We start from the raw sequence: 12,800 nt of genomic DNA on the forward strand, positions 1-12,800 counted from the left end.
ACAGAAACACGATAATTTTTAAATTAAAAAGTTAAAAAAAAAGGCTATATTTTTACTATTTAACAGACTTAATAGATCACAAATAATAAATAAGTAAATAATATAGAATTTGATTAGTGAAATAATATTTATAGTTAAAAATTTAATAATTTTACTGGAAAAATGGGCATATAATATGTTACTAAATAGAACAAATTTATTTTAAGTTTGCTTCAATTTGGGCTAATATGAGTTTCAGCATCCATATAAAAATTGTAAAAGAGTATTGAAACTTCCTTTTGCCACATCCTTTATTCTTTCGTCGTTACACTTCTTCGAAACTGAAGAATCTTTGTATCTTTTTTTTTTGGGGGGGGGGGGTATTTTTTATCAGTGTCTTCCCCCTCCCTTCTGAAGGAAAATTGTTGCATGGGACGAGATTAGGGGTATAAGTTAGCTGTGGAATTACCAATACACAATGCTTCAATTGGTAATTTTATATCGGGCGAGATTGTGTGGAAGGGTATAATTGTGATGGAACAGCTTTGTTTTTCAAAAAATCTTGTCGCTTGTATCTTACCAAATTCTGTAAGTCTTTAAGGATCTTTTCTTTACTAATTATATAACTTTGCTGAAGAATTTCTTTCGCGGGCGTCCTGGCCTTGGGGTAGCGCATCTGCCCTGCGATTTGGGCGTTCAGGGTTCGAGCATGGTTGTCCTTTACCCTGTGTTCTAACTGTGAGGCGTGTGAAAGAACCTCCCTGTAAAAAGGAGTTGTGCAAGCGAGTGTGTGACTGTCATCTTCATAGAGCTAGAAGTCAGATTTCTGCCTTCGGGTGCTCAAGGGTCTTTACCCTCAGAAGCTACTTCACCTCTCCTTCTCTGATATCTTGGACTTGGTTTGAATTGGTGTTCGATCCAAGGTGGATAAGCAACAGCAGGATTTCTTTCTGTACAATTTTCTTGCAATCAAATTTCCTCTTGATGGGAAGTTTTAAATGCCTCTTATATCGAAAAATGCGAATGAATTGTACCTGTTTGATGAAGTAGATGGAGCTAGTTCTGATTAATAGGCCACATAATATTTGTATCATGCTCAGTCGGAAATGGAATAATGTATTTAAATTTGAAAAATATTAGTACAATTTTGAAACTTTTTGAACATAACAGTATGTTAAAGAAAATCAGAATCGTTTAATTAATTTTCAAATACGCATAGTCTAACATGAATTCCCCAGAGTATTTTCTATTTAAAAAAAGATTTCCTTATGCATTTCAAAGAGAATAAATGTGAAGTACTTCTAAAAATGTAATTAAGGAATCAAAACTTTTTTTTTTATAAAAGCATAAAATTTATTTCAATAAAAGACTAGAGTTTATAATAAGTAACATTGGCATTCATAAAAAAAATGTGTATGGAAAATAAAACGATGCATAGCATCGATCCATATAGAAATTCATATGTATATATATCACAATTTTAGTTGATATGTAAATGGGTAAATGGGTAAAAGAACAAATTGAACACATGAAATAAAAGCCTTTAAAATTAAAATAAAAATAAAAATGACTAATTAAAATTTTGATCTTTTTTAGCTGTAAATAATAAAAATTGGCTTAGACTAGACACATTTTCGTAAGCTCCCTTAAGGAATGTTGTACCGTGAAAATTGCTAAAAACAAATGAAATATATCAAAAATACATGTTTATCCATTTTCGTAAATTTTTACAAATATTATTTCTGTGCATTTATTTTTATTTACAAAGCAATGATTTAAAGGCACCGTACATTTGTTCAATATACAAACTTTTACAAAATTTGTATATTCTGCATGATTACTCTGGATTATTTTGTATAGAATAATGTGCTTATCGTAAATTAAAAACTATAAATATGTCAAAATATAAAATACATTAATTAATAAGCTAAAAATTAAAAGTATCACATGCATCAAAACATAAAACATTAAAAAATAGGAAACTAATTTAATTAATAAGTAATTAAAATATTAATTAAAAATTAATTAACTTTAATTAATTAATTTAATTAATTAATTTTCTGAACATATCAGCAATACCGCATTCATTAATCTTTTATTTTTTAAAAAATTATTTCCTAATAAATTCTTGGGAAAAAAAACCCGTTATTCAAATTTTGATGTATGTTCTGTTCAGTAAATATTCGACGCCCATTTTAAAGTTGGGTATTTGTTTTAAATTGCAATAGCTAAATTCTCTAATTTTCCATAATTTTATCTTGGTTTATTTTTATCGGATTGTCATTCTTATTTTATAAGAAAAAAATGTTATTAAAATGAAATCACAGTAAATACTACAGAATGTTTTCAATCCATGCATCAAGATAACTACATGAAAAAATAAAAAGCTGCTGTTAAGTAACAATACATTAGACATAGTATATAGTCTAAGAAAAATATTTAATAATGGAAAATTCAATTAATAACGAATGTCTAAAGAATTTATGAATAAATTAATGCATGCAAAAGATTTTCGATTACATTATATTAAGAAAGTGAACTTTTAAGCAATACTACTTTGTATTCTAGCAATAATTTTTTTTCATCTCTTTTTTTTAAAGTTAAAATTAATATTTATGTATCATAAAAGTTAAAAATAATTCTTAATTGGAAGAGTTGGCTATTTTTATTTCAGTTTTTATTCAAATAAAACAAATCTTTCTAAATGGGATCAATCAAATCCATAAAGTTAATATAGCTGCAAAAGTTCTGATAAAACTTTTAAAGAACATGGTTGTTTGGTATTTTTATATCTTGTTTGTATTGTTCGTTTGTGCAAAAAATAATATGAATATTTTAGAGGTCAGCTTTCCTGAAAAATTTCAAAGAGAAATATATTTTAAAGAATAAAAATATTGTCATCCGATTTCTATAACATTTTTTTCTCAAATAAAAATTATTTTCCGATAATCATGCATTATTTGAAATTCCCTCGAATTTTTTCTTGATTGTCGATCTTCCCTTTAAGGTAGTTGATATCCATGATTTAAGAAAAATGTGGTATTAAGTCTCATCTCAGGGATATGTAATAAATATCTATGTATATCGGCTGCATATTAATCTATACATGCTTACTAAACATACCAAAAATGCATAATATGGAACAGTGCTTTTCATTACAATCCACTTATATTGCAGATTCTGGTGAATTATTTACAGATGTCAACAATATTGAAATAGGAATTTAATTAATAAGCTAATTCTGCTCCCCAAGGCCTGTACGGCCTACCTGTTGAACTTGCATGTTGATTAAAAGCTCCTGAACTGCTATAGCTTCCACTAGGGAATCCATGTCCTCCTAGATATTGATTAGAACTAGACATTTGTTGTAACGAAGGTACCATGGTAGGTCCAGGTGGTCCATGTTGTACAAGTGCAACACTAGTTTGTGCTGTTGAGGTATTTACTTGTGGTGCATTTGTCGTAACGCGTGGATAATGTCCAGCTGAACCAAAAGCATTGTCCATGGTGTGTGCGAGTCTTGGCGGTTCTGAGCAATTGTAAGAACTTTGAAGGGGAGGTTCGGTCACTTGTGGTCCCATAGAGGCGGACGGACCTGGGTACTGAGGTGTTGGTGCAGGAGGGAGAGTGGCACCGAAAGTAGATGGATTCCAAGGATGCTGCACTGAAGTTTTCAAAGATAGTTCTCTTTGGGCAGAGTAACATTGGAGATGACTCATAAGCCGGACTCTTAGAGGGTCTTGTAAGTCCAATCCTTCGATGGCTACCAGGTATCGAGCAACTTCTGAAGCACATTCGCGAAAACCAATGTTGTGATAGTCCATGGCAAACTTGTGAGGATCAAATGATAGCGCATCGAAGCCTGGAAAATAAGATATAATTAATTAACAAAATATGCAAATTAAATACAAAGTTTTTTCAGTTTATTTCTATCAACTAATTAAGTCTATGAATAATTTATATTTTCCTCTCATACAAATAGATAAAGAAAACTTATTGCAATCGCCAAAATTCACATTTCACGTCTCTCCTAATCATCTGGAATATTAATTTTTAGAATGAAGTTTACCTTGGGATTTTGATAAATATCCATGTTTTATATCTTCTCAATTCGATTAATAATAATTTTGGAATTATGTTTATTTTGATGAATATCCATGTTTTACTTTTCCCGAAGTCTTCCTTAAAAAATATTTTTGAAATTATATTTATTTTGGGATTTTGATGAATATCCACGTTTTACACCACCCAAAGTTTTCCGCAAAAAAAATATTTTTGGAATTATGTTCATTTTGGGAGTTTGGTGAATATCCACATTTTACACCACCCAAAGTTTTCCGCAAAAATATATATATATATATATTTGGAATTATGTTTATTTTGTTGTTTTGTTGAATATCTATATTTTAACCCTTCCGAAGTCTTTCTTAAAAAATATTTTTTGGAATTATGTTTATTTTGGGATTTTGATGAATATCCATATTTAACAGCTCATGAAGTCATTTTAAAAATATTTTTGGAATTATGTAATTAACAAAATAATTTGGAATTTGTATTTTATTCAAATTTATTATTTTGAGATTTTGATGAATATCCACGTTTTACACCTCCCGAAGTCTTCCTTAAAACATATTTTTGGAATTATACTTATTTTGGAATTTTGGTGAATATTCACGTTTAACATTTGAGGAAGTCATCCTTAAAAAATATTTTTGGAATTATATTTATCTGTTCGTCGGCATACTCGACAACTCAAAAGAAAGAATTCTCAAAGAGTGAATAGACAAATGGAATTTCGTATAAAATCATTACAATAAAATTACAGGTACCTACCAAATTTTAAACGAAATGCATCAAAGAAAAGCCTATTATTCTTCTGCGTATTTCTGAATGTGATAACTCAAAAACACAAATATTTACTTAAATGAAATTCAACTTGTTATTTTATCATCAAAATTGTATATTTGTTTTTAAATTTATACTAAATCTAATAAAGTGTAGACTATTTGACCTATGTTTGTAAATGAGATGAAAAAACAACAAACTAGATAAATGCAATTTGGTATTGGGTCCTGACGCTAAAATTATTGATCTGTAGTAACTTTTGAATTAAATCAATTAAAAAAGAATAAGTGATTTTTCTAAGTGCTAAAACATATTTCAATTTTCATTCGTAAGATTACTCAGCCAAACATATAAAGGCCCATATTGTGTAATCATGTGAAAAAGTCAAATATTAAAAGATGGATAATTCCTTCGTTAAGACCATACTCTTTGCTTTCTGAAAGAATTTAAAAAAATTCTTGTTAAATTGATTAAAAATTTTAGAAAATATAATCACATACCTTTTGCATGTAACATTTTCAAATGATCCACTGTCAACTGTAGAATTTCTGCTTTTTCAAGTTTTGCTGATCCCTGAAATGACCAAAGAAATATTTAAATATAACATAAATTTAATGGGATTAATTTAATAAATTCAAATTAGACAAAATCATAAGGATAACGAGGTACATTTTAATTGATTCTGTTAACAGTAAGAAAAATTATTCCTTATATATATCACAAAAAAATTTATTTTGTTATATATTTCAAATTTTTCATCTATAGTTTTTTCGACCAATTTCATTACAATCGGTATCAATTGAACATAATATACCTTAGATAAAATATGAGAATTAAATCAAAAATTGTGCTAAATATTTATTTATAGAGAAAGAATTAATAAGAACTTTCCCTTCTTTATTCTCAATGTTATTTTAAAATATTAACATTAAACTGTGATCTGTTTAAAAAGTAAATTTTAAATTTAATAATGTAGCATCACTAATTTATCCAGTATTACAGCACAAAAACGAATTTTACATCACTTCAAAATTCTTTTCAATGATAGTAATTTAAATTAGTTTTAAGTTTTTTTTTGTCTAATTTTAATTCAATTTTTAAAATAATTTCCATCTTAAAGAGTTTTTGATATATCTGCTGAATCATCACTTCAACATTCGTATAGTTTTCCATTAACAAAACTGTGATCATAGGAAATTTATCATATGATATGGCCTTTATATAATATGAAATGCAATAGATTTTATATGTGACTTTGAAATTATAAATTTTAGTCTATATATGGGTAAAAAAGCTATTTTAAAAAATACAGTCTCTTGATAAATATTTTTTCAAGCACTGCTACTTTCTCAATTTACGAGCCATCATTAAACTGGTGGAAATCTGTATCTTAAAGCAGTTATTTTTTGTAATTATAATTAATTTTAAATTAATCAAGAATTTTGCATTTATCCGCAATATTTTCCGAAAAGATAGTAGACAAAAATTATTTTTGTACTATTTTAACATTCAAAATATCATTTTTTTAATGATAAGAATTTAATTACTATGTAATTTTTTCCAGAATTTAAATATTTTTGAATTCCTTTTTATTTTTCTTATAATTTTGTTAACAATTCTCTTCTATTGTTTAAAGCTAAAAAAATTTCATTATTGTTGCAGTTTATATGAAAAATAAGAAAGGTAAATTACAACACCACGAAAGACGACATTTAACTTAACAATCGCGTGTGTAATTTTGGGAGAAAAAATAGCCATTATGATTACTCCCAGTTATTTTTTAATGGCATTACGATGTTAAACGACTTGACTCCATTAACAATGTTCATTTACTGAATCAGTAAAAAAAAAGTAAGCTATTAAAATAATACAGTTCTCATGTCTGATATAATTTAACCTTTCAAAAATACTTTTGTGTGGGAATCGTAAACACCAGAGTTGTATGTTAAAGGTTTTACTGAAATTAAATTCAATCAATATTCCTGTTGAACCATCTGAACGCTAAAAGCGGCTAATTTAAAAATAAAACAAGATGTCCGAGTTTCCATAAAAAGAAATATTGTGAAATTTCTTAAATTAAATTATATGTAAATATTAATTTTTATTTTATTAGGAATTTATCAATTTATACATTTTTCATAATTTTAAAAGATATATATGAAAACACCTAACTATTGTATTTGTAAATCATCTCCTTAAAATACAAGTAAAATTATTTTAAATGTTTTATATTCTAAACTTTCTTTACCTGTTTTTCGAACGCTGCAGGTACAAGTCTTCTGAGTTCGGATAACGAATTGTTGATTCTGTCTCTTCTACGTTTTTCAATAATCTAAGAAAAAATTAAAGATTAAAAACAAAGGAAAATCATTTACATTAAAAAAATCATTTAAATTCAAACTTCTATTTTTCTTGAAATAATTACGCTAATGCTTCGGAATTATCATGGCGTCACTTGGCAATGAATCGATTCTTCTAGAATATTTTTAACACAAAGTCGTTTAGAATAATTTTTTAAGAATGCGAATTATTCGTATTTTATAGTTTAATGATAAATTAAAAACTATTTTTAGATGTATTTAGCAAATTCATTTTCTTTTCAAATTTAATTAGGAAAATTGTAAATAAATGGAATAAGTAAAAGCACTTACCCCACGTCTTCTTTTTCGATTAAGCATTTGACAACTATCATTGCTCTGCGTAGGTGTTCTGAAAAAGAAATCAATGTTATTAATTTTTTTTAGAACGACAAGAAATTGTTCTAATTTAGTGATAGAAGTCGTAATTGTGGTAAATTTTATCATGCAAGATTTTTATATGCCATTATTTCAAAAGAATGCACCATTTTATAGAAGTTTCATTTATTGATAAACATATAAACATTCCAGTACTTTACCAAACGATATTTTCAACTATCTTTTTTATCATTTATGACCAGTTATACAAGATAGTAATTTAATACGTCATTACGACAACATATTTCTAAGAATTTTAAATCAATTAAATATTAAACCACGCTATAATTGCATAACTAGTAATAGATTTTGAATCTACAAAAGATCCTTCAAAAGATGTTGAGATGTAAAAGTATCTTTGTTACATTACAATGATCAACGTTAGAAAGGAAACATTTAGTATCTTCAAAACAATTTTTTTGGTATACATGTTTCGTAAATGCTCATAATAGAAAAAATTGATATATTTTGTCATGATGAATTTAACAATCAAAGAAATGTTTGTTATTTCTTGGTATAATTATTTGAATATAAAAAAAATCGTTTGAAAATTGTTTTCATTTGCAGAAAAATCGTTCTTTCTTTTCTACTTTTATATCCATAGAAATATCGAAATAACATTTAAAAAACTAATACAATAAAATAATTTGGCTTTCTAAATCAGAATTGCATTCAAAATGGAAATATAAATTTAAAAATGTATTAAAACGATATAATTTTTTTATCTGTTTTAGGTATTGATTTTGTTCATAAAATTATCAAATGAACATATTTTTTAAAAAATAATTTGAATATTTCATTTCCAAACTTATAAAATGGAATCATTATATATTCATTTTTGTGAACGAAAATAATGCGATGAAAATATATAATTCATCTTGAAGTCCAGTAGCAAAAATGCACATTTTTAACAGTTTGCTTATTTTAATTCTTGATTTATATTATCAATACTACCCCAAGAGAAAAAAAAAATATGAAAGCCACAGATTTAATTTTTTTTGTTTGTAATTAACATTTATCTATAATATTTCAAAAAATCAATTAAGTCACATTTGGGTTTTATATTATTTGTTTCTAATATTTGTCATATCAAACAATTTATATATTATAACAAATGTTTAAACTGATAAACTTTCACTTAGTTATTACAGTAAATAATTCAATTCAAATTATTATAGATAAAATTCATTTAAAACCAACTATATTTAAAGTGAATAGTTATACGATCAATAATAATTCTACGATCAATATTATATTTATAACATTATATATATTATACAATATTATATTTATTATTGATCAATATTATATAATATAATTTATATTTATAATATTATATTTATATTATATTTATTATGTTATATTACATAATAACTAAAACAGACACACATAACTTTTACTTACATAAAAAAATATAGAAGTTTATCCAAAAATTAAAATAATCTTTAAAGACAATCATTGGAAAACTACACATAAAACATGTGAAGCAAAATTTTTAATCTAACTTAAAACGTTACATTTTTAATACAATGTAATGTTTATGTTATCATATGATAAGAAATGAAATGTATATTATTAAAATCTCAAAATATTTTACAGTAAATGAATATTAATTTCCAAATCTTGATTAAATACTATTATTTAATAGTTAATAAGCAATAGTACATAAAACAAAGAGTAACTTATTTCATACTACTATCAACTGCGAGTCAAGAAGTGCGATAGCAAGGTTTTGAAAATTTTCATGACGGCTTTGTCTACCTGACTCTTTTCACGAAAAAATAAATTAAAACTATTTTACTAAATAACTATTTCAAATTAAATATCTGCTTTTTTTTCTGTTATTCATCCTATTTTAATTTTCAATGTCTTATTTATCTTTTAATGAGACCGTGAAAAAATTTTTCACGGTCTCAAAAGTAGCAAAATCGAGATGCATATTTATAATAATAATTTATAAGTATCAAAAATAAAATTTACCATAAAATAACTTCTTAAAAATCAAATCAAATTAATAATGATCTTTTCCAAAGAAACAATTCGAATAAAAATTATATTAGAGAAAGAATAATCCAATGAGTTCAACTGGTGGAATACATCTAAGAGAGCCGACCACCTACCCTTTGGAATCATCTCCAAAGACGTCATCACAATCTGAATCCATGTCACTGATGTTCCTCTTCATGTTCTTTTCGAAGGGGACGGACTTGAGGGATGCGCACACGACCTGCACTCGCCAAGGCACACGAGTTTCTGAATTCAAATGGAGCGAGTGGCACGCGACTCTCACTTCCTTCGCTTATTGTACGGCACTGAGCGGGAGAACGTTCGGAACGTGGACATGAATGAAAGAAGGTTACCGTGTTTCCGATGAAACGTGTGTCGCCTTGGCGATCGCGTGAAAACACACCAAATTGACGCCAAGAAGTGAAGGCGATGAAGTAATTGGATGGTGTTTATCTGGCAATACATTTGTTGATGATCAAGTGAATGATTTAGAATTATATTAAATAATTCTGATTCTTTTTAATTATTTTTTCTTTTAAATGAATATTTTTTCGAGATGAAGGAAAAATAGTAAAATATTAAAAGATGAAATTTGATAGGTAATTATTCTTTCTTAGTAGTTGAAAAAATTTTGATTTAATTATTTTAACGAGCAAATTGCATGTGTGATAATTTTAGATTTTGAAATTATGTTGAAATATCCAATGTTAACTATAAAACTTAAATAATTTGATTTAAAAAAAAACTTTGAATTTGCTAGTAATTTTCTTAAGGTTTTTTTTTTTTTTTTTTCATTTACTATTAATGTGATGTTAAAATATCGTTTGAATTCGAATTTAGTTTGTTGAATTCGAAAGTGAATTGTATTATTTACGAATACTTTGAAGTTTTATTATATAATTGCTATATTCAATGCGTTATATACTGAGGTGTTTATTATAACTCCTTGTTTACTGAAATTATAATTTTAAAAATATGGAAATATTTTAAGTGTTATTATAATTATTATTCTATTTATTAAAATAGGTTGATATTTAGTATTTTATTAATTGAAATTGTTGGATATTAAATATGAATTTTTAATATCATTTATCATTAAAAAAGTATCATTTTCACTTCCTTCACTAATTTTTGGATCCAATTTAACTTGATTTAAATTTTTGGATCAGTTGTTGTGGTTCTATAAATTTGGAATTGGACTTTAATGTATCTTATATTAAAAATTTTCATTTTTGCTTTTTAAGCTAATCATTGTTAATTTAAAGACAATATTTTTACTGCAAAGTGTACTTTCATTTTTGCTTTTTAAGCTAATCATTGTTATTTTAAAGACAATATTTTTACTGCAAAGTGGACTTTCATTTTTGCTTTTTAAGCTAATCATTGTTATTTTAAAGACAATATTTTTATTTCAAAGTGGACTTTCATTTTTGCTTTTTAAGCTAATCATTGTTATTTTAAAGACAATATTTTTACTGCAAAGTGGACTTTCATTTTTGCTTTTTAAGCTAATCATTGTTATTTTAAAGACAATATTTTTATTTCAAAGTGGACTTTCATTTTTGCTTTTTAAGCTAATCATTGTTATTTTAAAGACAATATTTTTACTGCAAAGTGGACTTTCATTTTTGCTTTTTAAGCTAATCATTTTTATTTTAAAGACAATATTTTTACTGCAAAGTGGACTTTCATTTTTGCTTTTTAAGCTAATCATTGTTATTTTAAAGACAATATTATTACTGCAAAGTGGACTTTCATTTTTGCTTTTTAAGCTAATCATTGTTATTTTAAAGACAATATTTTTATTGAAAAGTGGAATCTGCAAGTCATCAGGTGATGAATTTGTAAAGTAACTGTTCTTATTTATTGAAACAATTTTATTATTATTATTTTTTTTTCACCATTGAAGTTTTATCCTTGGTTTTTATGATTATTCCATTCTATAAAAAAATCTTATAAACCAAAACTCTTATAGTTACATTAGAATTCTTTTTATTCTATTAATTACCTTAGTTTTTATTCTACCATTCACAATCTCATCTTTTGCTTTTACTTCTTTGGAAACTTTTTTTAATTTTAATTAAACTGAAATCTAGTATGCAGTATTTTGAATGGAATTAAAATGAAAATTTTTATTAGGTCATTACTTAAAATTTTTATTACACCTTTTTTTAATTCAAACTCATTACCATAAAGAATTTAATTTGAGAAGAGGGGAATAGCTCAGAACAATTCTATTTCATCAGTTGCTTCAAAATAATTTTTGGAATATCATAAAAGCGAAATTTTTAGTGATGTATACAAATAATAATAACAATTATATTGGCGTTAAGGTATCATTATTTTTTTTAATATGTGAAATTTTGGGATTAATGTTTTTTAACTTTGTAAAAAGCTTTTAAACATTTTAACTTTTTAAAATTATAGGTTTTTTTTAAAATTCTAATTATACAGAATTATTATCGTTTTCAATTATTCGTAACTAAAGATCTTTCATGTACTATTTATATATAAAGCGGTTTCGGACTCTTAAGTTATATATTTAATGCCAAAACCACGATAAATTAAAATTTCCAGCAACCCAGTCTGTGAGAAAGTTTCGGAATAGGATGCAAGTCGCGTGCGTTGATTGGCTGGCCTTATGCCCAGATGTGGCGGGTGGTTGCCTTCGAGCGTGGGATCCTCAGTTAGCAAACCTTTCCCCCTTTTATTATTCTTTTTTTTTTCACGTAATCTGTTTTCATTTAGTTTTTAACGTTTCTCACGGTCTTCCTAAACACGCGTTCACAGGGAAAAAGGAGTACGATCTTCGATAAAGCACGTGCTGGGCTTATCTTACGCTCAGCTTACGACGGCTCTATTTGTATACTCTTGTGTTGGCATATTTCTGTAGACCAGCATGTTCTGAGCTCCTGGCCATGTTCTGTTTTAGATGATAAAATCTATCAGGGGGGAAAGTGCGAAAGCTTGCTCAGATAGAAGTGTGGGAAAAATCACGGAACTGTGAGTTAAGTGGTTGCTAAAGTTCATAGGAAAGAAAATTGCTCATCGCTTTGCTATCACAATTTTATTTTTTCTCTTAAGATTTATTTATTTATTTTATTTTTTAACTAGTTGCCTTTGGTAATCAGCTGATTCATGAAAAATATTGTTTCATAAAAGCTTTTTTATACAACTTGGTCTTGATGGTTTACTTCAAAGAACTTTTAAATTTCAAATTTTGATAGACATGTA

At 26.4% G+C, this 12,800-nt stretch overlaps 1 protein-coding gene across 2 annotated transcripts; it reads right to left on the bottom strand.

Annotated features, from left to right (window-relative positions):
• Positions 1 to 2,608: 2,608 nt before the first annotated feature.
• LOC129972452 (hairy/enhancer-of-split related with YRPW motif protein-like) lies at positions 2,609 to 9,850 on the bottom strand. Of its 2 annotated transcripts, none has more exons than XM_056086594.1 (5): positions 9,680 to 9,850; positions 7,476 to 7,533; positions 7,073 to 7,156; positions 5,325 to 5,397; positions 2,609 to 3,841 (listed from the first exon to the last, which is right to left on the bottom strand). In XM_056086594.1, exons 1-5 carry the CDS (start codon positions 9,742 to 9,744, stop codon positions 3,207 to 3,209), a joined length of 915 nt encoding a protein of 304 aa, XP_055942569.1. In that variant the 5' UTR covers positions 9,745 to 9,850; the 3' UTR covers positions 2,609 to 3,206. The 2 variants fall into 2 exon arrangements, with proteins under 2 accessions (XP_055942569.1, XP_055942570.1); XM_056086595.1 differs by lacking the exon at positions 9,680 to 9,850 and adding an exon at positions 9,540 to 9,565.
• Between the last annotated feature and the right edge of the window lie 2,950 nt (positions 9,851 to 12,800).

The sequence above is a fragment of the Argiope bruennichi genome, chromosome 6 (genome assembly GCF_947563725.1).
Source record: "Argiope bruennichi chromosome 6, qqArgBrue1.1, whole genome shotgun sequence".
Classification (NCBI taxonomy): Eukaryota; Metazoa; Arthropoda; class Arachnida; order Araneae; family Araneidae; genus Argiope; species Argiope bruennichi.

Coding starts and splice junctions, on each gene's coding strand:
- LOC129972452 (XM_056086594.1), bottom strand. CDS start 9,744: ATGAAGAGGAACATCAGTGACATGGATTCAGATTGTGATGACGTCTTT. Junction 7,534..9,679: donor TTTGGAGATGATTCCAAAGG/GTAGGTGGTCGG, acceptor TTTCTTTTTCAG/AACACCTACGCAGAGCAATG. Junction 3,842..5,324: donor GAAAATGTTACATGCAAAAG/GTATGTGATTAT, acceptor CTTATTTTCCAG/GCTTCGATGCGCTATCATTT.